The following is a 27,332-nucleotide window of genomic DNA, read 5'->3' as shown; positions in this document are numbered from 1 at the left end:
TCCCGTGTGACCTCAGCCTAGGGCAGGCCTAGTGCCAACACAGAGGAGACTTGAGGGAATTGAAGAAAAAACCCAGAATGACAGTAGAGTGGGTCCTAGAATGACAAGCCAGAGGAGGTGTGGGAGGGGACAGAACCAGGAAAATTCCAGAGACCTCCGCAGTAAGAATTTGAGAACCCTCTCTCTGGGTCAGTGTTCTTGTAACCCGCAAGTAGACTGGAAATCAGAAGATTGTAGCCAGCATTTTCTTGGAATAGAATAGAAGTAGAGTAGAATAGGCATGTGGAATACAGAGTAAAAATAAGAATTGTTACATGAAGGCTGGGCACAGCGGCTCATGCCTGTAATCCCAGCACTTTGGGAGACTGAAGTGAGCAGATCATTTGAGTCCAGGAGTTCAAGAAAAGCCTGGGCAACACAGCAGGACTCCATCTCTCCAACAATAACAGAAAATTAGCCAGGCAGGGTGGTGTGTGCTTGTAGTTCCAGTTACTCAGAAGGTTGAGGCAAGAGGATCACTTGAGCCCAATAGGTCAAGGCTGCGGTGACCTACGCTCATACCACTGCACTGTAGCCTGAGATAGAGCAAGACCCTGCCTCAAAAAAAAAAAAAAAAAAATTGCTCCATGAATGTTTTGCGTCATCTCTGCATAGGTTTAATAGGTTGCCAGGTGAAATGAATTTCTTAGTCACTGATGAAATAGTTGAGTCCAGGCATAGTGACTCACTTGGGAGGCCATGGTGGGCGGATCACTTGAAGCCAGGAGTTCGAGACCAGACTGGCCAACATGGTGAAACCCCATCTCTCCTAAAAATACTAAAATTAGCTGGGTATGGTGGTGTATGCCTGTACTCGGGAGGCTAGGGTGGGAGGATTACTTGAACCTGGGAGGTGGAGGTTGCAGTGAGCTGAGATCACGCCACCGCCCTCTGGCCTGAGTGACAGAGTGAGACTCTGTCTCAAAAAATAAAAAAATAAAAAGAGAGAGAGACAGATTTGAAAGCTACTGTTCTAGAGCAGGCTGAAAATTACTCAGCTTTCATGGCCCAGTGTTAATTCTCCACATGTACTGTGGGTGTGTATCCACAGAGCTGAACAAGACAGACAAGGCCCGTGTCCTCCCAGGGCACGCAGACAGATGGGGAGACAGGGAGTAAAGAGTAAATGGTCACGATCTCTGGAGCGAGACAGAAGTGCTGGGGAGCTAGTGGGACAGGGTGATGTGGGAGTTCAGCGAAGATCCCTCTGAGGAGGTGGCCGGATGTGGAGAACGGCTGTTCCAGGCCGAGGGAACAGCATGAGCAACTTCAGGGAGGCTCAGAGGGCGTGGTGTGTTCGGGGAAGGGCTAGAGGTGTGGGGAGGGCTGGAGTGAGAGGCGCCAGCCAAAAGAAGGGCACCCCAGGCAGGGCACTGCTGGTGCACAGGGGCAGAGGTAGGAATGAATCCAGAAGGTTCTGGAGACCACCAGGGATAGAGGCGCCCTTCGGGAGCAGTGGGGGCTGAAACTTTTTCCCAAATGAGGGTACAGGGCCAGGTTGGGCAGCCTCAGAGAAGCCTGGGCTTGATGCTTCCATCAGTGGGGAGCTATAGACTGTGCTTGAGCTCTAGAGGGCTGTAGTGAAAAGGAAGGTTTCTCTATGGGGGTTCAGATCATTAAACACCTGCCAGAGCTCTGTTGTCTCCAGCCACGTGCCCCTTCCCCGCAGCCAACATCATTTCTCCTGCCCCTCCACTTGGGGACTGTTTCTGACCCTCCCTGAGCCCAGACACTGGCCTAGAAAACAGGAGATGTGTGGTGGGGGAAACTTCCCCAGAACTTCCTCATCCTTCCCCACCTGCACAGATTCTGCCAGCCTCACTCCAGCCCCTTTAACTGACCCTCCCCAGCCAAACAAGCCCAGCTTAAAGTCCCCAACTCCAAGAAACCCCCTGGGAAAAATCCCCCTGGCTCACAAGACCCTCAGAGCCTGTTGCTGGGGAAGGGGAGTAGGAGGAAGGAAGATGGGGGGTGGCAGACCCTGGCTTCTCCTGCCTAAAGCTTCCCATTGCTGAGACAGCCGAGGCCCACGTGCAGCCTATGAGGGGAAAGGGGTGGAGGTGGGGGGTCTCTGTGGAGCCAGGCAGACAGGCCTACCCACTGTCACCGTGGTCCCCAACCCCCTTCCAGACCTCCCCACCCTGGTCTCTTTGTTTCTATGCCTTCATTTTCTTTTGTTTTTAGAGACAGGCCTCGCTCTGTTGCTGAGGCTGGAGTGCAATGATGCAATCCTAGCTCCCAGCAACCTCAAACTTCTGGCCTCAAGCAGTCCTCCCAATTCAGCCTCCCAAGTAGCTGGAACTACAGGCACACACCACCACACCTAGCTAACTTTGTAAAATTTTTTGTAGAGACAGGATCTCACTATGTTGCCCAGGCTGGTCTCGAACTCCTGGCCTCAAGCATCCGCCCACCTCAGCCTCCAAAAGTGCTGGGATTATAGGCGTAAGCCATAGCGCCTGGCCTGTCTCTATGACTTTAAGTCTGTATTAATTTGCTAGGGCAGCCGAAACAAAGTACCACAGACTGGACGGCTGAAACCACAGAAGAGTATTCTCTCTCTCTCACGCTCTTGAGACTAGAAGTCTGGGATCCAGGTGTCGCAGGTTGGTCCCTTCTGAGGCCTCTCTCCTCAACTTGTAGATGGCATCTTCTCCCTGTGTCCTCATGTGGTCTTCCCTCTGTACCTGTCTGTGTTATAATGGCCTCTTCTTAGAAGGGCACCAGTCCTATAGGATTAGAGCCATCCTACTGACCTTATTTTAACTTAATTACCTCTTTAAAAACCCTATCTGTAAATACAGTAGCATTCTGAGGTCCTGGGGGTTAAGATTTCAACACATGACTTCTGTGGGACATAGCTCAGCCTGTAACAATGTCTCTGTGTGTCTCCCCTTTTATAATTTACCAATACTCTTTTTTTCTTTTTTTTTTTTTTGAAACAGAGTCTTGCTCTGTCACCCAGGCTGGAGTACAGTGGTGCAATCTCAGCTCACTGCAACATTCACCTCCCAGGTTCAAGTGATTCTCCTGCCTCCGACTCCTGAGTAGCTGGGATTACAGGCACCTGCCACCACACCTGGCTAATTTTTGTATTTTTAGTAGAGATGGAGTTTTGCCATGTTAGCCAGGCTGGTCTTGAATGCCTGACCTCAAGTGATCCACCCACCTCGGCCTCCCAAAGTGTTAGGATTACAGGCGTGAACTACCATGCCTGGCCGAATGACAATACTTTTAATGGCAAAAACCACAATATTTTTGCACCAAACGATACCTCTGTGTGTCTTGGTCTCTTTCAGTCTTCCCGTGTCTCTTTGTCGCTCTGTGTCCCGCTCTCTCTGTCTGTCTCTGTCTTCTGCTTCTTCCTCTCAATCACTCTCTTCCCTTCCCTGGCTTCCTCCTCTCCACCCTCCTTCTCTCCCTTGCTGGACTCAGACAGATCCCCAGCCCTTTACAGGTCAGGTGACCTTGGACCCACTTGGGGCTTGGCCTCTCTAGCCTCAGTTTCTCCATCTGTCAGGCAGAGCTAAAACCACCACCTCTCACATGGGCAGACTCAGCAAGGATCAGCATGCAACGGGGGTGTGGCCTCTGCAGAGATTGCCAATGTCCTCACCTCCATCCTCATCTCACCCCTGGATGGACAACAGGGAAGGAGGCCCAGAAAGGGGGATTGGCTCATCTAGGGTCACACAGCCAGTGGGGGCAGAGCATCCACCTGGCCAGGGTTTTTTCCACTTGCCCCTGTAACAGGGCAGGGAGCCAGCTGGCAGCCTAGCCCTGGGGGACATGCGGGGGTGGGGAAGATCCGCCCTGTCCCCCGAGGGGTAAGTGTCCAGTGCTTTGGAACACAGCTGTGGGGCAGAGGAACCACACTCAGAGTTTCCACCCCACGTGGTGGGAGGGAGGACAGGGATAGCTGCAGGCCTGTTTCCATCTATTGAGCGCACCCTATGACCCCGCCTCTCCATTTCATAGCATGTGTGTGGGGGGTGTGTGTGTGTGTGTGTGTGTGTGAGACAGGGTCTCACTCTGTCACCCAGCCTGGAGTGCAGTGGCACAATTATAGCTCACTGCAACTTAGGCCTCCTGGGCTCAAGCAATCCTCCCAACTGAGCCTCTTAATAGCTGAGACTAGAGGCGTGCACCACCCCACCTAACTAATTTTTTATTTTCGTAGAGACAGGGTCTCACAATGTTGCTCAGGCTGGTCTCAAATTCCCAGCTCAAGCAATCCTCCTGCCTTGGCCTCCCAATGCCCTGGGATTACTGGCATGAGCCATTGTGTCTGGCCATTTACGTGCATGTCTCTCTTAATTCTCACAGATACTCAACATTGGCAGGTCCTATAATCCTCATTTTTCAAGTGAGGAAACTGAGGCTCCAAAAGACTAAGACATTTCCACAAGGTAACACAATTAGGACTCAGATTCAAAAACCCAAGTTGACCAGGGTATTAGGGATGCCCCGTCTCCAGCCAGCCTGTGCTGTTTCAGATCATGGTCCCAGAAGCCCTGTCCTGATTCCTGTGTGACCCTGGCTGAGCTCATCTCCCTCTCTGGTCTTCAGTTTTTGCATCTGTGAAATGGGACTGGCAACACAGGCCCACAGAGTCCATCATGAAGCCAGATGTCAAAGCACTTATCAATGATAAATCAAAGGATTTATCAGGCCTGTAGCTTTTTTGGGGGAGGGTGGGATGGAGTCTTGCTCTGTTGTCCAGCTTGGAATGCAGTGGCGAGATCTCTGCTCACTGCAACCTGTGCCTCCCAGGCTCAAGCAATACTTGTGCCTCAGCCTCCCAAGTAGCTGGGGTTACAGGCATGTGCCGACAACCGGGCTAATTTTTTATATTTTTTTAGAGACAGGGTTTCACCATGTTTGTCAGGTTGGTCCCGAACTCCTGACCTCAAGCAATCTACCTGCCTCGGCCTCCCAAAGTGCTGGGATTATGAACATGAGCCGCAGTGCCCAGCCAGGCCTGCACCCGTTTAAATCCACCCTCATCCCTCCCATCTCTATCAGACTTGTTCAACATTGCCAAGCTGATCATTGCTAAAGAGATGTCATTTATGTTTCCATACCTTTGGCTCTTAGTTGAGCCTGAGAACTTCTTCCTGTTTACTGGTCATGAGTGGTTCCTTCTTTTGCCAGTTACTTGTGTATTTCTTTGGCTTATCCTTCTCTGGAGCTGTTTATTGCTTCTTTATTAATTTACAAGTGCTCTTCCTTCATTAAGGGCATTAACCCTTTGTCATCTTTTCTGTAGTTTGCTGTTTCTTTTTCCTTTCTTTATAGCATATGCTCATCGGTTTTTTTAATTAATTAATCCATATTTATTAGTAACTTCTATGTGCCAGGCACTGTTTGGGGCTCTGGGGACACAGCAGTGAACTAAACAGACAATCCTTGCTCTCTTGGAGCTCACAATTTAGCGGGAGACGAACATGAAACAGAATAAATTAATTCTAGAATATGGTAGAAAGTAGTAACTGCTACAGAGGAAAAACACAGAAGAGAAGGGGTGTAGGGAGTGATGAGAAGGAAAGGCCTCATAGAGAAGGTGACATTTGATCAAAGATGGAAGGAGGTTAAAAAGCAAGGCATGGCCAGGCACAGTGGCTCACACTGGGATTATAAAGTACTGTAATCCCAGCACTTTGGGAGGCTAAGGCAGAAGGATCACTTGAGCCCAGGAATTTGAGACCAGCCTGAACAACATAGTGAGACTCCATCTTTACAAAAAAATTTAGAATTAATTGGGTGTGGTGGTGCACGCCTGTAATCACAGCTACACAGGAGGCTGAGGTGGGAGGACCACTTGAGCCCAGGAGGCAAAGGTTGCAGTGAGCCAAGATCGCACCACTGCACTCCCAACAGAGCAAAACCTTGTCTCAAAATAAAAAAAGCCTGGCATGGTCACTCACACCTGTAATCCCAGCATGGCTGAGGCGGGCAGATCACTTGAGGTCAGGAGTTCGAGACCAGCCTGACCAACATGGAAAAACCCTGTCTCTGTTTAAAAATACAAAATTGGGCGCGGTGGCTCATGCCTGTAATCCCAGTACTTTGGGAGGCCAAGGCGGGTGGATCACCTGAGGTCAGGAGTTTGAGACCAGCCTGGCCAACATAGTGAAACCCCTGTCTCTACTAAAAATACAAAAAATTAGCCAGATGTGGTGGCAGGCACCTGTAATCCCAGCTACTCGGGAGGCTGAGGCAGGAGAATCCCTTGAACCTGGGAGGCAGAGGTTATGGGGAGATCGAGCCATTGCACTCCAGCCTGGGCAACAAGAGTGAAACTCCATCTCAAAAACAAAAAGAAAAGCAAGGCAGGCAGAGAACTGGGGGATGAGCATCCCAGACAGCAGAACAGCGTCTGCAAAGGCCCTCAGGCAGCGCGGGCCGGGGTGTGGTTGGAGAGGCTCAGGGTGGTCAGTGGACAGAAGTCAGAAGAAGAAGGCGCCAGAGCACACAGGGCCTGGAAGGTCACAGTGAGGATTGGCTTTTGCTCTGCCTGAGAAGGGAACCCGTAGGGCTGTGCGTGGTGAGAGACGGGTGTGACTGTTTTAACAGGCTCACTCTGAATACTGAGAAGAGACCGCAGCGGAGCTGAAGCAGGAGGCAGAGGGCAAAGGGACTTTGTTGTGGTGGGTGTGCTTTGGTGTTTTCCTTCCTTTTTTTTTTCCTTTAAATTTCTTGCAGTGATTTTATGCTTTTATTAAAAGAGTCCACTTTTTCTTTCTCCAGATCTTCCCTAAGTATTACATTTCAGGGGTTTGAAAATGTTAAAGTACTGACAGGTATACTGTGAAGTCAAGGGCCCCACCAGGCCCCTGGCTGCCCACCCTCCCCCACTTTCCTGCCCCGCTAGCCCTGGTGTGCAGTGGCTGTCACCCCACCTCACCGCTGCTGCGGCAAGGTCAAACCAAACACTCCCCCCACCCCACCCCCCACCTGAAGCACTTCCTGCCCCGCTCCCTGGGAGAACAAACCACACACACTCCTTTCTGCACGTGGCTGCCCCAGGCCGTGGGAACAGCCGGTCCTGCTCTCCCCTCCCCTACCTGACCCATCCTCCCTGCCCCCCACCATCTCTTCCCGTCCATCCCCCACAGGGGGCTGAGGGGGACCAGGAGGGTGGAAAGCAGTGACCCCCCCCGGCCCCCAGACCTCTAGATAAATCTGAGCTTCCAACGCCATTCACCCCTCAAAATGTCTCTCTAGGGGACTTTTACACCCTTTAATCTCTAGAAGATGTTCTAGAGATTAAAGGGTGTAAAAGTCCCATTTCACAGAGGGGAAACTGTAGCCCAGAGAAGCTCAGAGGTTTGTCTAGGCACAGAGGTGCCAGGGTAAGGAAAGGGGAGTAAAGGCCCCAGACAGTGGCTGAGGAGGGTCCCACGGGCACCTGGTACCCTCGGGCTTGCGATGACATCCTTCAAGTCTCTGCAGTGGGGGTGGCAGCGGGGACTTGGGCAGGGGTTGGGTTCCCCAGGACTGTGGGGGGAAGAGGGGGAGAAGGCAGCTACAAGGCAGAGACAGTCCTGAAAGGGGAAAGGTGACAGGTTCACACCCCTAGAGAGGAGAGAGAGGTGGCCAAAGCAAGCCAGCGGATCACCTAGGCAGCCCTGATCCACCCTGCCCCAGCCCGAGCCAGCTCTAGGATCCAGGTCAGAGTTCAGCCCACCTCTAGAGCACAGGGGGCTCTCAAGGCTGGCTCAACTCCAGATGGCTCCACAGATCAACCTGGCGGGGTCAGCCCTGGCCCCTGACTCAGAAACTCCAGGACCCAGTGCCAGCTGCACCACCGACCAGCTGGGTGACCTTAGTGAGGTCATTTCCCCTCTCTGGGCTTTAGTCCCATCATCTGCAAAATAAATGACAAATAGAGTTATCTCATGTGCCATCTCTGCTCCAAGTAACCGTGGCAGTGACTTCCTGGAGCGCTGTGTTGAAGAGAATTTTGAAGTTGCATCTTTGCTTAGTGGCAAGGCATGCCGGAATTGATTAGTAATGCCTGCCGTGGGTGCCAGGTGGACAGTAGTGGTATGCATTCATATATTTGAAATCTCTTCTTCAACTTTGTCTGGCAGAAGAGGCAGGGGTGGGCCAGATCACACAGGTCCTGGTCATGCTTAAAGACTTTATAATGTCAGGTTGTGATTAGTGCTATGAAAAAAAATTAAGTAAGGTAAGGACAAAGATGGGCTTCTCTAAAATAAAGTGATTGGGGCCAGGCGCAGTGGCTTATGCCTGTAAACCCAGCACTTTGGAAGGTCGAGGAGGGAGAGCTACTTGAGGCCAGGAGTTCAAGACCAGACCAGCCTGGGCAACACAGTGAGATCCTGTATCCACGAAAGTGTTTGTTTGTTTATTTGTTTGGCTGGCTGGCTGGGTGTGGTGGTGTGTGCCAGCATCCCACCTACTCGAGAGGCTGAGGTGGGAGGATCGCTTGAGCCCAGGAGTTCAAAGCTGCAGTAAGCAATGGTTAAGCCACTTCACTCTAGCCAGGGCAACAGAGCAAGATCCTGTCTATAAACAAATAACTACACAAAGTGGTTGAGAAGATGTCTCAGATAAGCTGACATTTGAGCAGAGACCTGTGCTAAGTGAAGGAGTGCGCCGTGAGGATATCTGGGAAGAGCACCCTGGGAAAGACTCAGCAAGTGCAAAGGCCCGAGGGTGGGAATGTACCTGGCGGGCTTGAGAAAGAGCAGAGAGGCCAGGGTGGATGGAGTGGGGTGGGCGAGGGGTGAACACGCAGGAAATGAATGAGGTTCAGAGGGTAGATGGGGCCAGATCAGGAGGCCAGGTGTTACTGGGAGCAAGGTGGGGGCTGCAGGGGGAGTGAGAGCAGAAGACAGGCGGGATCCGATACGGGCCGAGAAAGGCAGAGAGGCTTGCAGGCAGTGGGGCCCAAGCTCGCCTTCCAGTCAGAGCACATTTCGGGAAGCCTGAGGGACTCCTCAGGTCCTGTGCCAAGGTGGGCCCCCAAGAAGGCAGAGCTGGGGGTGAAGGCCGGCTCCCCTTCCGGGAGGCCCACAGACAGCAGTCACTTGTCCAAGCAGGAGGATGTTCTCACTGACTTGGAGGAAACAGCGCGTGCCACATCAAAAGGGGGCCGGGCAGCTCCCACGCTCAGGCTTCGTGGGAACTCTGCTACCCGGGTTCTCACAGGAGGCCTGCAGATCGAGAGAGGCTGGAGGCCACCTTGGGGCTGTCCCCCAAGCTCACTGATGGGTAAATAAAAAAACAGCCCCACCATGACACCCCACTCACAGTGCTCTTCCCAGGAGCAAAACTGACTTTTGTAATCTAGGGCTATGTGGTACTTAAGGGGTTCCAGAAGTTTTAGGGCAGCTGAGATCTAAATCCTTCCTTTCCTGGGGTACCCTCTGTCTAACTCCCAGGTCAAATACTCAGCAAGAGCAGGGTTGCCACTGGGCCAGACTTTGGACATTATATATACCTGGGGTAGCAAACTGGCTTTACTGATTGATAGAAGCTGCCTGGAGAGCTGTACTGAGGACTCAGCTAAGCTTGAGGAGTGCTGTGATGGATTAGTGATGTCTGCTACAGATAGGAGACCAGACAGTGGTGGTATGCAGGCTAAATATTTTTCTTTACATCCATTTTACAGGTAGCCCTGGAGAAAAAAAGAAATATTTTCTTCTTGTGAGACAGAAAGGAAGAAAAAGGGGTGGGGGAGACCTAGACTTAACCCATGTGGCTGCACTAGAGGTGCTTGAAGAATGAGCAGGGAAGAGGAGAAGCTTGGGGGAAATGCCTGCATGGGTTCCTATAAAATATGGTGAGGGAGGAAGTTAGAGTGGTGAGAGCCGCCCCCTCAGGAAGGTCCTGGAGGGTAATGATGGACCCTGAGAAGGGTCAAATGAATACTCAGCACCTGCAGGGTGCCAGACAAGAAAATCAAGACACCTCAATTCTCATCCCTTCACCAAATGATGAGCTTTACATGTTTTAACACATTTAACCTTCACAGTACTCTATCCCCATTACAGTTGGGGAAACTGAGGCACAGTGCCTTCTTTCCACTTCTCCTCTGACCAGGTCCTGAGGGGCCGCCCAGGGTACCTGCTATCCCATCCCAACTCCCTCAGGAGCTGTGTTTCGTGACTTTAGTCATGCAGCATCTCCTCAAGGGGCTCAACGCAGATGTCTGCTCCAGACCGCTCCACAGCCCTCAGAGGGATCTGGGATGGGAGTCCTAGCCAAGTGATGCTAGCCCGTGTAGCTGAGCACCCACAAGTGGGGGCATGTGCGCTGTACCTGTATGCGTGCGTGATTGTGCATCTGCATGTGTGCAGGTGTGGGCCTCCCAGGCTGAGCGTCTGTGTGTCAGTGTCGGGAGACGTGGGTCAGAGTGTGTGCGCATGTGTCCTCGAGTGCGGTGAGTCAGCGCGTCCTCCCGTGCCCCTGTGCGTGGTGTGAATCAGTGCACATGAGTGCTTCCCCACCGGCAGTATGGAATCGCGTGTCTGTGTGTGGATGGCAGGCCGTTCTGCAGTGCACCGGGTGCCTGTGAGGGCTCAGCGCACACTCCTCTGAGTTTGCCACACGCTTTACCCAGCTCTGTGCAGCTGTGGAGGGGGGCAGCGGGGCAGGTGTGGTACTGGTCTACATGAGCCAGCGTCTCTTGTCCAACGGAGTGTCCTCCCAGGGGAGACCTGTGTGTGCCTCTGTGTGTCTGTGTATGTCCCTGTGTGTGCACAAGTCTCTGTGTAGGTGTGGGGAGATGTTCCCTGAATTACGTGAGTGTGTGTGTGTGTCTGTGTGTGTATCTGAATCCATGTATGTTCGTGGGGGGGTGTGCCCTGAAGTGTGCCTGTGCGTATCTGTGTATGAGTGCAGGGTGTGCTGCCTACCTGGTGTGTGCATGTGTGTTCCCCAAGTAAACGGATGGGGAGGGAGCCTCCTGGTATGTATGTGTCTGTGTGTGCACGTATCTGTGGTGTGCTCCCTGGGCTATGTGTGCTTGTGTCTGTGTACTTAAACATGTGAGTGTAGTATAATAGCCCCCAGGGGGCTATTATAAGGCTATGTGGTCGTCTTCATGTATGTGTGTATATCTGGATCTGAGTATCTGTGTAGATGGTGTGTGCCCTGGGTGTGTATGTCTGTGTGTCTACACCCACTGCAGCAGTGCCCAAGCCTGCCAAGGGTACCATTTGCTTGAAGATGCTTCCTGGTGCCAACTGTGCCTGCCAAGGACAGGTGACCAGACAGCTTGGACAGGCTGTGACCTGAACGGGCATGGCCAGAGCCAAGGGGGCTGCTGCAGCTCCTTCCCAGCTGTCACTGCTTCCAGCCCTTCCTGCCCCCTCTCCTGGCACATCCCCCAAGGCCTTCAGGCTGCCCCCTGGATTTCAGAACACCCCCCTTCATCAGAACGTATCCAGCCAGGGTTCCATGCCCATCAACAGCAGGACACCAGTTTCCCTGCATAAACAAGGATGAAGTCATGAGGACTCAGCAGACACTGCACACATCACCGCAAGCTCCCCTTCAGTCCTCCCAACCACTATATAAGGGAGGTGTTATTCTGCATTTTACAGATAAGGTAACTGAGGACCAAGAAGTTTAGTGACTTGTTCAAGGTTATCACTGCAGCAGTTGTGTGGTTTACTCTCTAAGGTGGAGAGAAGTTACACCAGGACTTAGTGCCTGAGATGCAGAGAGGTGAAATTGCTCAGCCAGGATTGTACAGCCAACAGTGATGATACCAATGGCTGTGCTTTTACTATCTGTTAGGAACCAGGAACTGTGCTTGGCCCTTGACATGTAGAATTTCACAGAATCCTCACAGCAAACAAAGTACCATATTATCCCCATTTTACAGACCACCCCTTACAAAAGGTGAGCTGATATGCTGTGTGTCACCCAGCTCATTAGTGGTTGAACTGAGATATGAAAGCAGCTCTGGCTGGCTCCAAAAGCCAAAGCTCTTTTGGGGGCCAGGGGAAGAGGGGACTCAAGAGACCTTTTCCTAGGGGCTCTTCATCTGAAGAGAGGATAGTGCCTTGTCACAGAAATTGACATCAGTAAATATTCCAGAAGGGAAAACAATTCATCACCAAATGCTTTTGAAAACCTGGACTTATCATTGTTAACAATATGTTCTTATGCAGGACTTATCAGAAGCTTGAATGTGCTCAGATATGCTATGAATTTCAGAGAGGGAGACAGCAACATGTTTTCTAACTTACTTGATTGCTGAATCCTTCTTTCCTGGAACGTTTTATGGGATTAATAATGCTTTATCCAACCAGCTTTGAGAGATGCTAGAACAGCTATACTACTAGTAGTTGGGTTTCAGGCACAGCGGCCAATGAAAGGAGCCCTCAGAGCCAAAGCTTTCTCCCGAGGGAGGAGCCAGCTGTGGGGTGAGGAAGTGTCTGCACTAAGTCTAAGGGTGTATCCCACTGGAACCTGGGCGGAGGTCCTGGCCACACCCCGCCCCATAATAGGATATCAGAGTAGAAAGGGAGTTTCCTGGCGGTCACTGCAGATGGCAGAGGAAGGTACAAAGAAGCTAGGGTGTGTGTGCCCAGGAGCCAGAGACAGAAGGCAAGCCAGGACCCCTAACGTGGTGTCGGGGGCTGGAGTCCAGCTGCGGCCTCTTCTCTTCTCCTCGCAGGGTCCCCGCACTCCCAGTGAAAAACTTGAATGGTACTGGGCCTGTCCATCCGGCCCTGGCAGGTGAGGTCTGGCCCAGGGCGCGAAAGAAGGGCGGGGCCCACTGGGAGGCAGCCCCTCCTGTCGCTCCGTGACCCCGCCCCCTAGATGGGCTGGTGGGCGGGGCCCGGAGGAAACGCCCCCTACCACCAGGCCCAGGACAGGGGGTGGGCGTGGCCCGCAGAAGACCCTTCACGCGGGCGGGGGCTGAGTGGGTGGGGCCCAAGAGCGCATCCCTCTCACCAACCGGAGAACTCCAGGATTCCCGGGCCCGGTGGTAGCGGATCTGGGCAGGGATGGCGCCCCGCCCTCTGACTGACCCCCGCACCCCCAGGGATGACCGGGATCCTGCTGTGCGCCGCCGGGCTGCCCGTGTGCCTGACGCGGGCCCCCAAGCCCATCCTGCACCCGCCTCCCGTGAGCAAGAGCGACGTGAAGCCCGTGCCCGGCGTGCCCGGGGTGTGCCGCAAGACCAAGAAGAAGCACCTCAAAAAGAGTACGCCCTCCGCGCCCTGCCTGACCCTAGAGGAACCCCACTAAGCCTTGCCCACAGCCCTGACCCCTGGTCTCCAACTTATTCTTAGCACTTACGACCTCACTTCCATTGCCTGATCTCAGCTCTCCTGGCCCTGGCCCTGGCCCCATCTTTCACCAGCTCCTGTTGCATCTGACCTCCAGCAACCCTTGACCTCTGACCTTGGCCAACTTTTGTCACCCTGACCCATGCCCTCTGACCCCTGACCCAGTTCTGAGCCAAGGCTTCAGGAATAGACTCTGGGTACCTTCAAACCCACCCTACTGTGTCCCTGCAGGTAAGAATCCCGAGGATGTGGTTCGAAGATATATGCAGAAGGTGAAAAACCCACCTGATGAGGTGAGCAAGGCGGTGGGGGATAGGGGCAGGCTTGGAGGGGGAGGAACCCTCACCCCTCCTCCTGGGTTCTGGGTGATACAGAGCTCTTCTAGTTTGTTCCTTTCTTCACTTTCTTTATGAGGTCTTTGATGAACAGAAGTGCTTACGTTTAATAGAATCACATTTATCCATCTTTTGATGATGGAATTTTTGTGTCATTTTTACCCATATTTTCCACTAAATATTTTTAAGTTTTGCTTTTGATAGTTAAGTCCTTAATTCACCTGGGGGGGGTGGTGAGGGAGCCATCTTCCTCTGTAATATATCTAAATTCAATATATGGGAAGGGGCTGGGTGCAGTGGCTCATGCCTGTAGTCCCAGCTACTCAGGAGGCTGAGGCCGGAGGATCCCTTGAGCCCAGGAGTTCAAGTCAGCAGTGAGCCATGATTGCACTGCTGCACTCCAGCCTGGGCAACAGAGCCTGTCTCTTAAAAAAAAGGGGAAACGATGTATGGGGCAGAGGGTGTGTCCTGTCTCCCTTTGCCAAATGGGTGCCAGAGAGAGTGTGGTCTGCTGCCTATGGTGACCTGCTGAGGTGCAGTGCTGACCTAGTAGGTGCCCTGCTCTCCCCAGTCCTCAATCTCCCCTCCGCCCACCTGCAGGACTGCACCATCTGCATGGAGCGGCTGGTCACAGCGTCCGGCTACGAGGGTGTGCTTCGGCACAAGGGTGTGCGGCCTGAGCTCGTAGGCCGCCTGGGCCGCTGTGGCCACATGTACCACCTGCTGTGCCTCGTGGCCATGTACTCCAATGGCAACAAGGTGGGTTGGGTGGGACAGTGGCTGGGGAGTGGGCAGGGGACAGAGCGGGGTTGGGGGAGGGCCCTGGGAACTCACTGCCAGCCTCCTCTGCCCAGGATGGCAGCCTGCAGTGCCCCACCTGCAAGGCCATCTACGGAGAGAAGACGGGTACACAGCCGCCTGGGAAGATGGAGTTCCACCTTATCCCCCACTCGCTGCCTGGCTTCCCTGACACCCAGACCATCCGCATCGTCTACGACATCCCCACAGGCATCCAGGTGGGCTCCCCCGTCACCTGGCCTCTCTGGCCCCCAGCCCCCATTCCCCTCCAACTCCTCCAGACTCTCCCCCGCCCTGCCACCACTGGTTTGTGGCCTAAATCCCTGCTCCTGTCTCTCCCTGCAGGGCCCTGAGCACCCCAACCCGGGGAAGAAGTTCACTGCGAGAGGCTTCCCTCGCCACTGCTATCTGCCCAACAACGAGAAGGGCCGGAAGGTGGGTGCCCAGCCGTGAAGGCACGGGAGATGGGCGCAGGCAGGGGCCCCAGCCACCACCAGCCTGGGCCCATGGTCCCCATCATTCCCAATCCCTGCTCTCACCTTCCTCCCAAAACCAGCACCCCAACAGCAATGACCACGGCCACCTCTTTCACACATCTTATCTCCTTTCCCGAGACGCTGAGGTCAAGGTCCTCATCCCATTTCATAGACAAAGATGCAAGGCTTCAGAGGGGGCAAGTCACTTGCCCAAGGTCACACAGAAACTAAGTGACGGAGCTGGGATTTGAGCCCAGGCAGTTCAAGCTCTCACCACCACACTACAAGTCATCTGATTTGAGTTTCTGCTTTTCAAGAGCAGCCAGAAAGCCAGATTTTCATGGGAAATCTCTAGGCTTTTGAATGTTAGTAACTAATTTACAAGTGGCTCTTTAATTCAGTATTCAGTTCAAACTAAATAGGGCAGAGAGCCGCCAGGTGCTTTCTTCACCCCAGAAAAAAAAGTCAGGGCTGAATGCAGTGGCTCACGCCTGTAATCCCAGCACTTTGGGAGGCCGAGGCAGGTGGATCACAGGGTCAGGAGTTCAAGACCAGCCTGGCCAACAGGTGAAACCCCATCTCTACTAAAACTACAAAAAATTAGTTGGACGTGGTGGCATGTGCCAATAGTCCCAGCTAGTCTGGAGGCTGAGGCAGGAGAATTGATTGAACCCACAAGGCAGAGGTTGCAGTGAACTGAGATCGTGCCACTGCACTCCATCCTGGGTGACAGAGCAAGAATCTGTCTTGGAAAAATAAAAATAAAAAAAGAAAGAAAGAAAGAAACAGGCAAGGCAAGTGCAATGGCATACAACTGTAATCCCAGCACTTGGGGAGGCCGAGGTGGGAGGATCACTTGAGGCCAGGAATTTGAGACCAACCTGGGCAACATAGTGAGACTCCGTCTCTCTCAAAAGTTTATAATTTTAGCTGGGCTTGATGGTGCCCGCCTATAGTCGCAGCTACAGGGGAGGCTGATGTGGGAGGATTGCTGGAGCCCAGGAGTTCAATGCTGCAGTGAGCTTTGGTCGTGCTGCTGCATTCCAGCCTGGGCAACACAGCCAGACCTTGCCTCAAAAAAAAGAAAAGAAAGAAAAGAAAAGAAAAAAAACATAAATAACTTGGAAATAGCTTTTACTGGCAGTTCAGGAAATACAAATGTAAAGGAAATGGCCAAGCCGGCATTACATAGTTGGTTCCTATGGACGGAGCCATAAGGCAGCCATAGCCATGATGTGGCAGGGGAGGGAGGGAGGGAGGCTCAGGCTGGTAGGCTGGAAGCTACCTGTGACCTGCGACCGGCCCCACCATCTCCCTACCCCCCAGGTGCTGCGGCTGCTCATCACGGCCTGGGAGAGAAGACTCATCTTCACCATCGGCACGTCCAATACCACGGGCGAGTCAGACACCGTGGTGTGGAACGAGATCCACCACAAGACCGAGTTTGGATCCAACCTCACGGGCCACGGCTACCCGGACGCTAGCTACCTAGACAACGTGCTGGCCGAGCTCACAGCCCAGGGCGTATCCGAGGCTGCAGCCAAGGCCTGAGGCCCCAGGCCGCCCATCTTCCCTCCTGCTTTGCCCCTGGTCCGGCAAATGCCTCCTCCACCAGGTGTGTCCTGGTGGCCCATGTTCAGGGCTGGGGAGGAGCCTGCGGAAGGAGCCGCAGCCATTCAGGGGACCTGCCTGGTGGCAGCTGGGATGAAGAGAGATGGCATGTCAAGCTGGCTCTGAATCATAGCTCCTGGAGAGGGCTGAGCAGAGATTACCGGAAACCTCCCTACTGAAAAGACAGAGACCCGCCCCCTCACACACAAACACACGTGTCCTGTTGAACTCATGCACGCACACCCACGTGCCTCTACTTGCCCCCAGGCTGGAAGAGAAGAGACAGAAGGACCCCGTGACCCCCGGTGTGGATCCCCATCTGTGTCTCGGTTGCATCTGTACAGGCTTGTCTTCGAACTGGAGGATGCAGGGCAAACCCTTAGGGGCCTACCAGGCTTCTGGGAGCAAAGAGGGACTTGGGAAACGCAGTGTACCCCCCACGCCTCACCCATTCCATGTCATCACTTGTCTCTGCCACCCACTGATTGGGCAATTGTGGGCCCATGGGGTGGAAGCCCCAGATGACTGAGCAGTTCTACAAAAGGATGGCCAGCGCGGCTGGGGACTAGAGGGACCTGGTTTTGTGTTTGTGCCTGTTCATCTCTCTGGACTCTGATCTCCTCCCTTCCCATCTCCAGGCCTTCTGTCTGTCCCAGGTAAAGGCACTGTTCTCCTGTCCTCCCTACCCCATCCTCTCCACCAAATTGCTCCCAATTTTGAAAGCCAAAGGTTGGCGCTTCTGGCTTCCGGAATGAGAGAAGGAGGCCGAGTTTGGTCCCGTGCATTTTAAAGCAGAGTGGACAGCAGAGAGTCAATTTCCCTTTCATTAGGAGTGGGCAGTGGGGTGGCTAATCGTCTCCGGCCAACCAGGGGCCCGTTGCCCAGGCAACTCACCAGCTCCGCCTCTGGTGATTGGCTGCCACGGTGGGAGTCAGCCAAGATTTAAAGGGATGCCAGCGATTGCTCTTTTCAAAACCTACCAGTCCCACTGTGGGTGGAGAAATAAATGGTCTTTCTCCTCCTCGCCTGGTCTTTTCCTGCCAAGAGAGGGGTGGGTGGCTCTGTTCCTGGGGGCTACAGTCAGCCCTGTTGGGGAGTGATGGCTTGCAAGAGAATGGCAACTTCAGGGCCATTGCGGAAGGCTGGAAGGGGTGGGGGCGGTGGAGCAGTGGCAGACCTCCTAGTCCGAGTCTCCAAGAATGCAGAGGTGAAAGTAGCCTTCTCTTTCACAAGAGCACAAGGCAATGCACACATCTGCTCCCTGGCAGAATGACAAGAAACAAGGAACTCAGGGCAAGAGCTGGGAGCCTTGGGGAGGATATGGAGGAGCAGGGAGACACTGTGATGAGCCCATCGGGATCTCAGAGCTCGTAAGCAGAGGAGGGTCAGGTTCTAGCTAGGGAAAGACAAGGATGGACCCCAGGATGCACAAGCCGTAAATCAGCCTCTGCAAACTGCCGAGTCGCCCCTGCAGCTCTGGTGGACGCCGCGGCTTCGGGCAACCCCTGCTGGCCACCCTCGGGATAGCGCCGTGTCTTTCCTGGTCCACTTGATCCCCTGCCAGGAAGGCTTTGGTTTCTGTCCCACCCTCTAGTGACACAACACCAGAAATGAGTCCTTGGAGGCCCTTCCAGTTCTGCCAGTCACGTGTTCCCAAACATTTGTACTCTGTGGTTCATTCTCAGACAAAAACCTCAACCCAAACCCTGGCATATAAAATTGCAAACCAGGCACCGTGGCTCACACCTGTAATCCCAGCAACTAAGGAGGCCAAGGCGGGAGGCTCATTTGACTCCAGGAGTTTGAGACCAGCCTGGGCAACATAGTGAGACCCCCCATCTCTACAAAAATTTAAAAAGTAGCCGGGTGTGGTGGCTTGCACCTGTAGTCGCAGCTGCTCTGGAGGCTGACGTGGGAGGATCATTGAGGTGCACGAGTTTGCGGCTGCAGTGATCTGTGATCATGCCACTGTGCTGCAGCCTGAGGCACAGAGTGAGGCCCCTGACTCTCAAAATAAAATTAAATTAACTTGCCCACTCCCCAGGCCTGTGGTCCTCAAAGCTGTTGTTCATTCACATGACCTACGGAACCTGTTAGAGAACCCTGATTCTTGCCTGCATATACCCTCAGATTCTGAGTCAGTAGCTGGCTGGGCCTCAGAAACCTGCGTTTCTAGCAGAAATTCCAGTCGGTGGTCTTTGGCCCACAGCCAGAGAAACTCCTCCCTGGCTCCTGGACTACCTCATTGCAATCCAGTTTGAAAACCACACATCTAGACTGTCCCTCCTCTTTTTATACAGGGTAATCTGAGACTCAAAGAGAGACAAAGAGCCTGGCCCAAGGTTTCCCAGGTTCCAGGGGTCTGAGTGTGGCACACTGGATCCCCACTTGGCCCTGGTCCTGCCTGAGGGTACCTGATTCTGGAAGCTTGTGGTTGGGGTCCTAGGCCTAGGGCAGGGTACAGAAGAATCAGTGAGGTTACAGAGATTAGCAGACACAAAAACAGGAAGGGGTGAGCCCATTTAGTGCCTATCTAGGGCAACAACATCACATGGGCATCAGGAATTCAGGTCCAGCTGTATCCAGCAGCTCAGGGTCAGGCTGGCCTCCTTGGTATGGATAGAGGCCAGTTTGGTGAAGCAGAGACCCCAGTCTCAGTCAAATAAGTCGGGTTCCTTATCCTGTCCACTCCAGTCTGAAACAACCCAGAAAACGAGGTTCACTCAGCGTAAGGCTGGCCCCTGGCAAAGGGCTTCTATGCCCTGAGTTCTGGACTCTAGGCACACAGGACTAGGCATGTCTCTGGGAGCCTCCAAACCACAGGATCAAAGACATACGAGGAGACTTCTGAGGCAGGATGCGCTGCGGAGAGCCCTCCCAGCTCCTTGCTCCTCCTTCCAGGCTGGCTCTGGCATTTCCTCAGGGGCCAAGGGGGCCCAGGGCCGCCTTCCTTCGCTCTTGCTGCTGGAACTCCTCGTGGGCATGATCCAGGTCTGCGAGCACCTCCAGCAGGCGGGCAGCTGCTGCTCTCTGCCGGGCCAGGACCTCAGGACAGGCCCCTAGGAGGGAGACAAGAGGCCACAGGGACTCAGCCAGTCCAGGGCAGGCTGCTGTAACCCCAACCCTATGGCTTCTCATGCTGCAGATGTGCCTTGTGCCCTGAGAACCCTAAAATCATTGAGGGTGCCCCCACACAGCCCCATGGCCCGATGATAGACTGGAAACGGGAGGACATAGGGGTGTGCTTGGCAGACAGTGGGGCAGTGCCTGTGAGTTCAAAGGGACCTCCTTGACCCCTCAGCTTCTTTTTTTTTTTTTTTTTTTTTTTTTTTTGAGACGGAGTTTCGCTCTTGTTTCCCAGGCTGGAGCGCAATGGCGCGATCTCGGCTCACCGCAATCTCCGCCTCCTGGATTCAGGCAATTCTCCTGCCTCAGCCTCCTGAGTAGCTGGGATTACAGGCACGCGCCACCGTGCCCAGCTAATTTTTTGTATTAGTAGAGACGGGGTTTCACCATGTTGACCAGGATGGTCTCGATCTCTTGACCTCGTGATCCACCCGCCTCGGCCTCCCAAAGTGCTGGGATTACAGGCTTGAGCCACCGCGCCCGGCCGCTTCTTTTTTTTTTTAAGACAGAGTCTCACTATGTCGCCTAGTCTGGAGTGCAATGGCATGATCTCAGCTCATTGCAACCTCCGCCTTCCAGGTTCAAGCAATTCTCCTGCCTCAGCCTCCGGAGTAGCTGGGATTACAGGTGTGCACCACCACGCCTGGCTAATTTTTACATTTTTAGTAGAGACAACGTTTCACCATGTTGGCCAGGCTGGTCTCCAGCTCCCAACCTCAAGTGATCCGCCCACCTTGGCCTCCCAAAGTGCTGGGATTACATGTGTGAGCCACTGTGCCCGGCCTTTACCTTCTATGGTATAGGAGCCCTTACCTGTGTCTGCCTCCAGAGTTGTATCCATGTTGGAATCCTCCAGTAATTTCAGCCTGGAAGGTGAGAAGGAGAAAGATAAGTCTGGTCCCTGATTCTCAATCCTGCTTCCTACCCCAGAGATTCTCTGAGAAATTAGTTTTGCTGAATCATCACCATCACCATCTACCATCATCATCATCATCTATACAGCAAACATTTCTAGAGTGCCAGATGCTATTCTAAACCTTTTACATGTATTAACTCATTTAATTATCATGACAAACTTATATGAGGTAGGTATTTACTATTAGCTCCATTATACAGATGATTACTGAGACACAGAGAGGTTAAGTAACTTGCCTAAGGTCACACAGCATCATTGTCATCATCATTACCATTTATTGAAAGCTATGTACCCAGGTGCCTACAAAGTGCTCTAACTGTATTAGCTCTTTTGATCCTCAGGACAACCCACAAGGTCCCTACCATTATTATCCCCCTTTTCCAAATGAGGAAACTGAAGTACAGAGAAGTGAAGCAACTTGTTTAAGATCACACAAGCTGGCTGGGTGCAGTGGCTCATGCCTGTAATCCCCACACTTTGGGAGGGCGAGGGTGAGGCTGGTGGATCACTTGAGGTCAGGAGTTCGAGACTAGCCTGGTCAACATGGTGAAATCCTGTCTCTACTAAAAATACAAAACTAGCCGAGCGTGGTGGCACGCACCTGTAATCCCAGCTACTTGGGAGGCTGAACCAGGAGAATCGCTTGAATCCAGGAGGAGGAGGTTGCAGTGAGCTGAGATCATGCCACTGCACTCCAGCCTGGGCAACAGAGCGAGACTCTATCTAAATTAATAAATAATTTAATAAATAAATAAATATTTTTTTAAAAGAAAGATCACACAGCTGGTAAGTGGCTAGGTCAGGATTTGAACCCAGGCAGGTCAGCTTCAGAACCCACTCTATAATCAGTTGGGACAAATTTGTGTCACCAAGTAATAGTGACAGTGATCCTCATACCAGCAAGGGAAAGAGATCTACCCAAGGTTATTTAGCAAGCACAGGGGCCAAGATTTTACGTGAATTGTGCCAGGGTCTCTGGGGCCCCAGGTATTAAAAGATCCCAAGACCTAGTTCTGCATGTGAAACCCCTCCCACTGAGGATGCTTCCCAAGCCCTGACAGTGTAGACACCCAGTCCCCACCCTGGGTCTGGGCCAGGGCCCCGGGGAAGATCCCCCAACACACATGCAAAGAATGACTAAATGAACACAGCAAGGCCATGGTGGGGGCCTGGGCCAGCTGGTCATAGGTGAAATGGGATGGGTGGGGGCACCCACCTGAGCTGGTCCCGCCCCAGGAGCAGCTGCCGATACACTGTCTGGGCCTCAGCATCAGGGTCCAGCGGGTCGCTCCAGTCCCCTAGGGTGACGGCCGAGTGTGTACGGCTGCAGCCGGCAGCTGAGGGGATATAGCTTCATTCATCAGTAACGCCCTCTACCCTTCCAGAAGCCCCCACAGCCAGGCAGTCGCCAAGCCCTGCCCCTTCCGCCTCTAAAATCCCTCCTCAAACCTACCACTTCTAGGCCACGCGTAGTGGCTCATGCCTGAAATCCCAGCACTTTTGGAAGCTGAGATGAGAGGATCACTTGAGCCCAAGAGTTTGAGACCATCCTGGGCAACATGGCGAGACCTCATCTCTACACATAACTTAAAAATCAGTCTTGGACCTGGAGCGGTGGCTCACACCTGTAATCCCAGCAGTTTGGGAGGCCAAGGCAGGTGGATCACCTGAGATCAGGAGTTTGAGATTAGCCTGGCCAACATGGTGAACCCCGTCTCTACTAAAAACACAAAAATTATCTGGGCCTGGTGGCACAGGTCTGTAATCTCAGCTACTTGGGAGGCTGAGGCAGGAGAATTGCTTGAACGTGGGAGGCACAGGTTGCAGAGAGCTAAGATTGTGCCACTGCACTCCAGCCTGGGCAACAGAGTGAGACTCTGTCTCAAAAAAAAAAAAAAAAAAATTAGCCTTGCATGGTGGTACATGTCTGTGGTCACAGCTACTCAGGAGGCTGAGGTGAGAGGACTGCTTGAACCCAGGAGTTCGAGGCTGCAGTGAGCCGTGAATGTACCACTGCACTCCTGCCTGGGCAACAGAGAGAGACTGTCTCAAAAACAAAACCAAAAAAACCCACTACTTCCTTTAAATCTTACATCTTCCACTCACATCCAGCCCCACTGCTGCTCCCCAGACTTGAGCAGTAGCCTCGTCTCTCCCCGTACTCCTCCCTCATTCCAGGCTCCAGCCACATAGACCCTTTTCCATCCATCAGCCTACCTTGTCCCACCTCCAGGCCTTTGCTCATGACGCCTGCAACACTTCCTTACCCCCAGCTCCCAGTTCTGTCTCCAATATCACTGCTTAACTTCTACTCTACTCAGGTCATATTTAAGCAGCATCTCCTCCAGGAAGCCCTCCTTGAGCCCCCATCCTGAGGCTGGGTCAGAGACATCCTTTGGAGTTCTCAAAAGCCTCATCTTGGCACTCATAACATTGTGTTAACAAAAGGCCGGGTGCAGTGGCTCACACCTGTAATCCCAGCACTTTGGGAGGCTGAGATGGGTGGATCAACTGAGGTCAGGAGTCTGAGACCAGCCTGACCAACATGGTGAAACCCCGTCTCTACTAAATATTAAAAAATTAGCTGAGTGCAGTGGCACACACCTGTAATCCCAGCTACTCAGGAGGCTGAGGCAGGAGAATCGCTTGAAGCCTGGAGGCGGAGGTTTCAGTGAACCAAGATCCTGCCACTGCACTCCAGCCTGGAAGACAGAGTGAGACTCTGTCTCAAAAAAAAAAAAAAAAAATTGGGGTTATGCATCCATCTTTCTTGAGAACAAGCTCCATGATGTATGGGCACCACTGGGATGCTGGCACCTAGTGAGTACTTTAAAAATATGCCGAATGGGCCAAGCAGCGTCCTATGCGCTTTGTGTAAACCTAGTCATTTAATCCTCACAACTCCATGAGGTAGGCACTGTCATCAACCCCATTTCACAGTTGAGGAGATTGAGGCATAGAGAGGTTGAGTAACTTGCCCAAAGTTACACAGCCAACCCGGGCGGAGGTGGGACACCCGCTGATTGACGGGTGGGAAGAGTGGAGCCTGCAGTCCGCCCTGCCCCCCTCACCTGAGCGCTCAGCCTGGAGGCAGCAGGTCCAGCGCGCGCTGCGGAAGGCACCGGGGTGGCAGGCGGCTAGCTTGTCCGGGTTGGGGGCGCTGGCCTTGCGCAAGGCCGAGAGCCACTGGTTGAGCTCGTTCACATTCTGCAGCGGGTGGGAGGCGATCAGGGGGCGGGATGGGAACCGAGGGACGCCCCAGCTCCCCGTCGCTGCGGGGCCTTACCTTGCACTGGAGGTAGGTGGTGTGCAGCGCCCCCGCGCCGTCCTGCGTCACCACCTGCATCACGTGGGGCAGTTGGAAGGCGCCCTCGTCCACGCGCTCCACGGCGCGGATGTGCGACACCGGGATGGAGTGGCGCGTCTAGGGAAGAGGATTGTCGCTGCGGGATGGGCTGGGGGCTAGGGCCGGGGTGGGGACAGCTTCCGTCTGGTTGTGTGCGGCAGGTGAAGTCAGTTCCCAGAGGCGGGACATTCCACCCAGTAAGTCTGTGCTCTGTGTGCCCCTCCATCCATCCATGTGGGCTGTTCACGAGTCCTGCCCTATCCATTTTTTTTTTTAATTGAGTCTCCCTCTGCCGCCGAGGCTAGAGTGCAGTGGCACGATTTTGGCTCACTGCTACTTCCACCTCCCAGGTTCAAGCAATTCTCCTGCCTCGGCCTCCTAAGTAGCTGGGATTACAGGCATGCACCACCACGCCCAGCTAATTTTTGTATTTTTAGTAGAGACAGCGTTTCACCATGTTGGCCAGGCTGGTCTCACACTCCTGGCCCCAGGTGATCCGCCCACCTCAGCATCCCAAAGTGCTGGGATTCCAGGTGTGAGCCACCGCGCTGCCACCTCTCTAAGTGACTTGTCTCGGCATCCGTATCGGTTTCCTTCCTGATAATAGCTACCACTTCTATGGTGCTTGGGATGCAGTTCTAAGCACTTTACATTGATCAACTTATTTAATGATCACAGCAAACTTCTGGGGTTGGTTCGATTATTCTCCTCAACCTGCAGATGAGAAAACTGAGGCACAGGAAGATAGATGACCCTTCCAAGGTCACGCATCAGGTGGACCCAAAATCAGAACCCAGAGAGTGGACCCCTAGAATCTCCACTGTTCTGATAAAATCAGAAGAGTCAGCATGGGCTCCCTTCCCGGTGTTACCTGTGACCATCGACTGCTGTGCACAAAGCTCCCCATTCGGGAGATTCCAACACGGGTCTCGGGGCATTTTAGTCACGAACACCAGCCCCACGAGGACAGGGTTTCACCTGTCTTGTTCACTTCTGTATCTCCAGTGCCTAGGACACTGGCACATAGTAGGCACTCAATAAATATTTGCTGAATGAATGAACGGGTGAATGAATGCTTGGATGAATGTGCCCGAATGTCTGCGCATGTTCCTAGTGAACACATCCAAAATTTAGTCTAGCATGTGCCCTAGATCCTGGTGGGTACAAAGAGGCAGCACCCTGAAAAAGCCCCCCCCTGAAAGCCCCTCTATAGTGGACTAGAACCCCACCTGCCACTCAGGACTCTTGGAGAAGGAGAGGGTCTCCCCACTGAGCCAGACATAGCGCTTCTTGAAGGCGAAGCGTGTGGCCAGGCCGGCGGGCTCCTCCTTGCGCTTCAGCAGATAACCTTCTCGAACAATCGCTGAGGGCGGGACCAGGGCCCTGGCTGGGACAGCAGCCCCTGGGAAATGGGAGAAGAGACGGTGGACAGTGAGCCTGTCCTCTCCAGGCTCACCCTGCTCCACTAGCATGCCCAGGGAGGGCCTCAATGGATGGACATGGTTCTCTGCTCCCTTAGAGGCAGAATGACTTCAGACTCCACTCCCTCAATAGGGAATGCAATCATGGAAGCCGGGAGGAGGAGGTGGTCAGAGTAGCCCCTGAAGACCTCTCCAACCAGAGAAATCTGCAGATCGTATGCAGACGGAGTTTCACCATGTTGGTCATGCTGGTCTCGCACTCCTGCAGGAGCAGCCATACCCTACGGGATCCCATTCAGGTAGTGCCCTGCATCTAACCACGCCCAGGGAGCCAGGACACAGCCCCACCACCCCACCCCAGCACTACAGGGACCCCACCGTGCCACAATCAGGCTCTACATTCTGACAGGTTGCTCCCATGGGACTGGGACCCAACTAGGTGATGGCCTGGCCCCCACATTTGGCATGGACTCAACCACAACTTTTCTGCTACAAATCATCCTGTGGTTCTGTTTCACTGCAAGTCAAAGCTAAAATCCTTCCCCAGGCCTATGAGGCCCCCTCACCTCTCTGGCCTCGCCTCTTTGCCTCCCCTCTGCTTCAATTCACTCTTCTTCACAGGTGTCCTCACTGCTGCTCTCTGTCCTACCTCAGGGCCCTTGCACATGCTGTGCCCTGCCGGCACACTCTTCCCAGGATCCTCACGGCTCTCTACCTGTTCCCTTTCAGGTCCCGTCTTTCCTCCTTGATTTTCCCTTCTTAGCACTTACAGCTTTCTAACATCCCACATAAGTTGCTTATTTATCTTGCTGACAGCCTGTGGTCCCAAACAAAATAAAACCTCTATGAGATGAGATTTTCTCTGTCTTGTTCACTGCTGCATCCCCAGCACCTAGAAATGTGCCTATTACACAGTAAGCACTTAATAGATGTTTGTCGATTGCACACACAACATGCCACGATCCCACCCACAACCACATCCCCACGTTGGCTGGGATGGCCTGGAGGACAGCACCTGGGCTCTGGGCTCTGTTCATCTCTGGGACCTAGCACAGTAGGTGTCAGGAAATGTTAGTTGACTGACTGACCCACAGATTCACATTTTCAGTGCTGAGGAGCTGGTGGGGGGAAAGGGGCATCCCTGAGTGGTGCCCCAATTGGGTTGAGAAGCCAAGTGTGGCAGGACCAGAGGAACTCACCTTCATCCCCATCCACATCCACCAGCCGGTCCAGGAAGTCTCTGACACGTGAGACGCTCTGCAGCAGGAAGGGGTGCAGGGGGGCCATCCACAGTTCCTTGCCCTGGCCCAGCTGCTGGCCCAGGTTTCCGATGCTCTGCACAGCCTGGAGCAAAGAATCGGGGGATGCCAGGGCCAAGGTCACAGCAGAGGGGAGGGCCCTCTGTGGACTCCTGGCTCCCAAATTAGTGCTCAGTAAAAGGAAGACTTATATTGACAAGCATGGTTGCTCACATCTGTAATCCCAGCACTTTGGGAGGCTGTGGTAAGCGGATCACTCGAGGTCAGGAGTTCGAGACCAGCCTGGCCAACATGGTGATACCCCATCTCTACTAAAAATGCAAAAATTAGCCAGTCATGGTGGTGCACGCCTATAAATCCAGTTACTCCAGAAGCTGAGGTGGGAGGATTGCTTCTACCCGGGAGGTGGAGGTTGCAGTGAGCCAAGATTATGCCACTGCACTCCAGCCTGGGTGACAGAGCAAGACTTGTCTCAAATAAATAAATAAGAAGATTCATATCAATGACTGCCTTGGGTGATATCTGTTTCCCCTTCTCTCTTTGGAATCTGCACCCTCCAGTGACCTTATTCTGTTCCCTCCCAAGCCCAGACCCTCCCGCAGCCAGGACTGCTCAGTCCTACCATGCATACTCAGGAGCCCAGCAGAATCTCAAGTTGTTACCCCTTTGCAAAAGATGATCTAACTCATACCAAGGTGTGAATGACTGCTAGCCTGCTTTCCACT

General features: G+C 53.3%; 2 protein-coding genes across 4 annotated transcripts in view; one reads left to right on the top strand and one right to left on the bottom strand.

Moving 5' to 3' along the window:
• DTX1 (deltex E3 ubiquitin ligase 1) overlaps nucleotides 1-17,560 on the top strand; it is a 40,054-nt gene extending 22,494 nt beyond the window's left edge. Inside the window, exons 3-9 of the mRNA XM_021675507.2 lie at nucleotides 12,701-12,762; nucleotides 13,073-13,234; nucleotides 13,551-13,612; nucleotides 14,255-14,413; nucleotides 14,509-14,670; nucleotides 14,798-14,887; nucleotides 16,255-17,560. Of these exons, the coding sequence (XP_021531182.2) occupies nucleotides 12,701-12,762; nucleotides 13,073-13,234; nucleotides 13,551-13,612; nucleotides 14,255-14,413; nucleotides 14,509-14,670; nucleotides 14,798-14,887; nucleotides 16,255-16,479 (922 nt within the window). The 3' untranslated portion in view covers nucleotides 16,480-17,560. The remainder of the gene's footprint in view (nucleotides 1-12,700; nucleotides 12,763-13,072; nucleotides 13,235-13,550; nucleotides 13,613-14,254; nucleotides 14,414-14,508; nucleotides 14,671-14,797; nucleotides 14,888-16,254) is intronic.
• Nucleotides 17,156-27,332, bottom strand: part of RASAL1 (RAS protein activator like 1) — a 38,088-nt gene continuing 27,911 nt past the window's right edge. For all 3 annotated transcript variants that reach the window (XM_012469028.2, XM_064379790.1, XM_012469029.2), the window contains 7 exons: nucleotides 26,548-26,692; nucleotides 25,157-25,329; nucleotides 23,868-24,005; nucleotides 23,653-23,788; nucleotides 21,798-21,918; nucleotides 20,479-20,531; nucleotides 17,156-19,598 (listed from right to left, as the gene is read on the bottom strand). In XM_012469028.2, coding sequence (XP_012324451.2) covers nucleotides 19,459-19,598; nucleotides 20,479-20,531; nucleotides 21,798-21,918; nucleotides 23,653-23,788; nucleotides 23,868-24,005; nucleotides 25,157-25,329; nucleotides 26,548-26,692 — 906 coding nt within the window. In that variant the 3' untranslated portion in view covers nucleotides 17,156-19,458. The remainder of the gene's footprint in view (nucleotides 19,599-20,478; nucleotides 20,532-21,797; nucleotides 21,919-23,652; nucleotides 23,789-23,867; nucleotides 24,006-25,156; nucleotides 25,330-26,547; nucleotides 26,693-27,332) is intronic.

The sequence above is a fragment of the Aotus nancymaae genome, unplaced genomic scaffold (genome assembly GCF_030222135.1).
Source record: "Aotus nancymaae isolate 86718 unplaced genomic scaffold, 86718_ANA_hifiasm-v0.15.2.pri h1tg000021l, whole genome shotgun sequence".
NCBI lineage: Eukaryota > Metazoa > Chordata > Mammalia > Primates > Aotidae > Aotus > Aotus nancymaae.
Note: the sequence above shows the minus strand (reverse complement) of the source record. Positions and strands in the feature narration are given on the sequence as shown.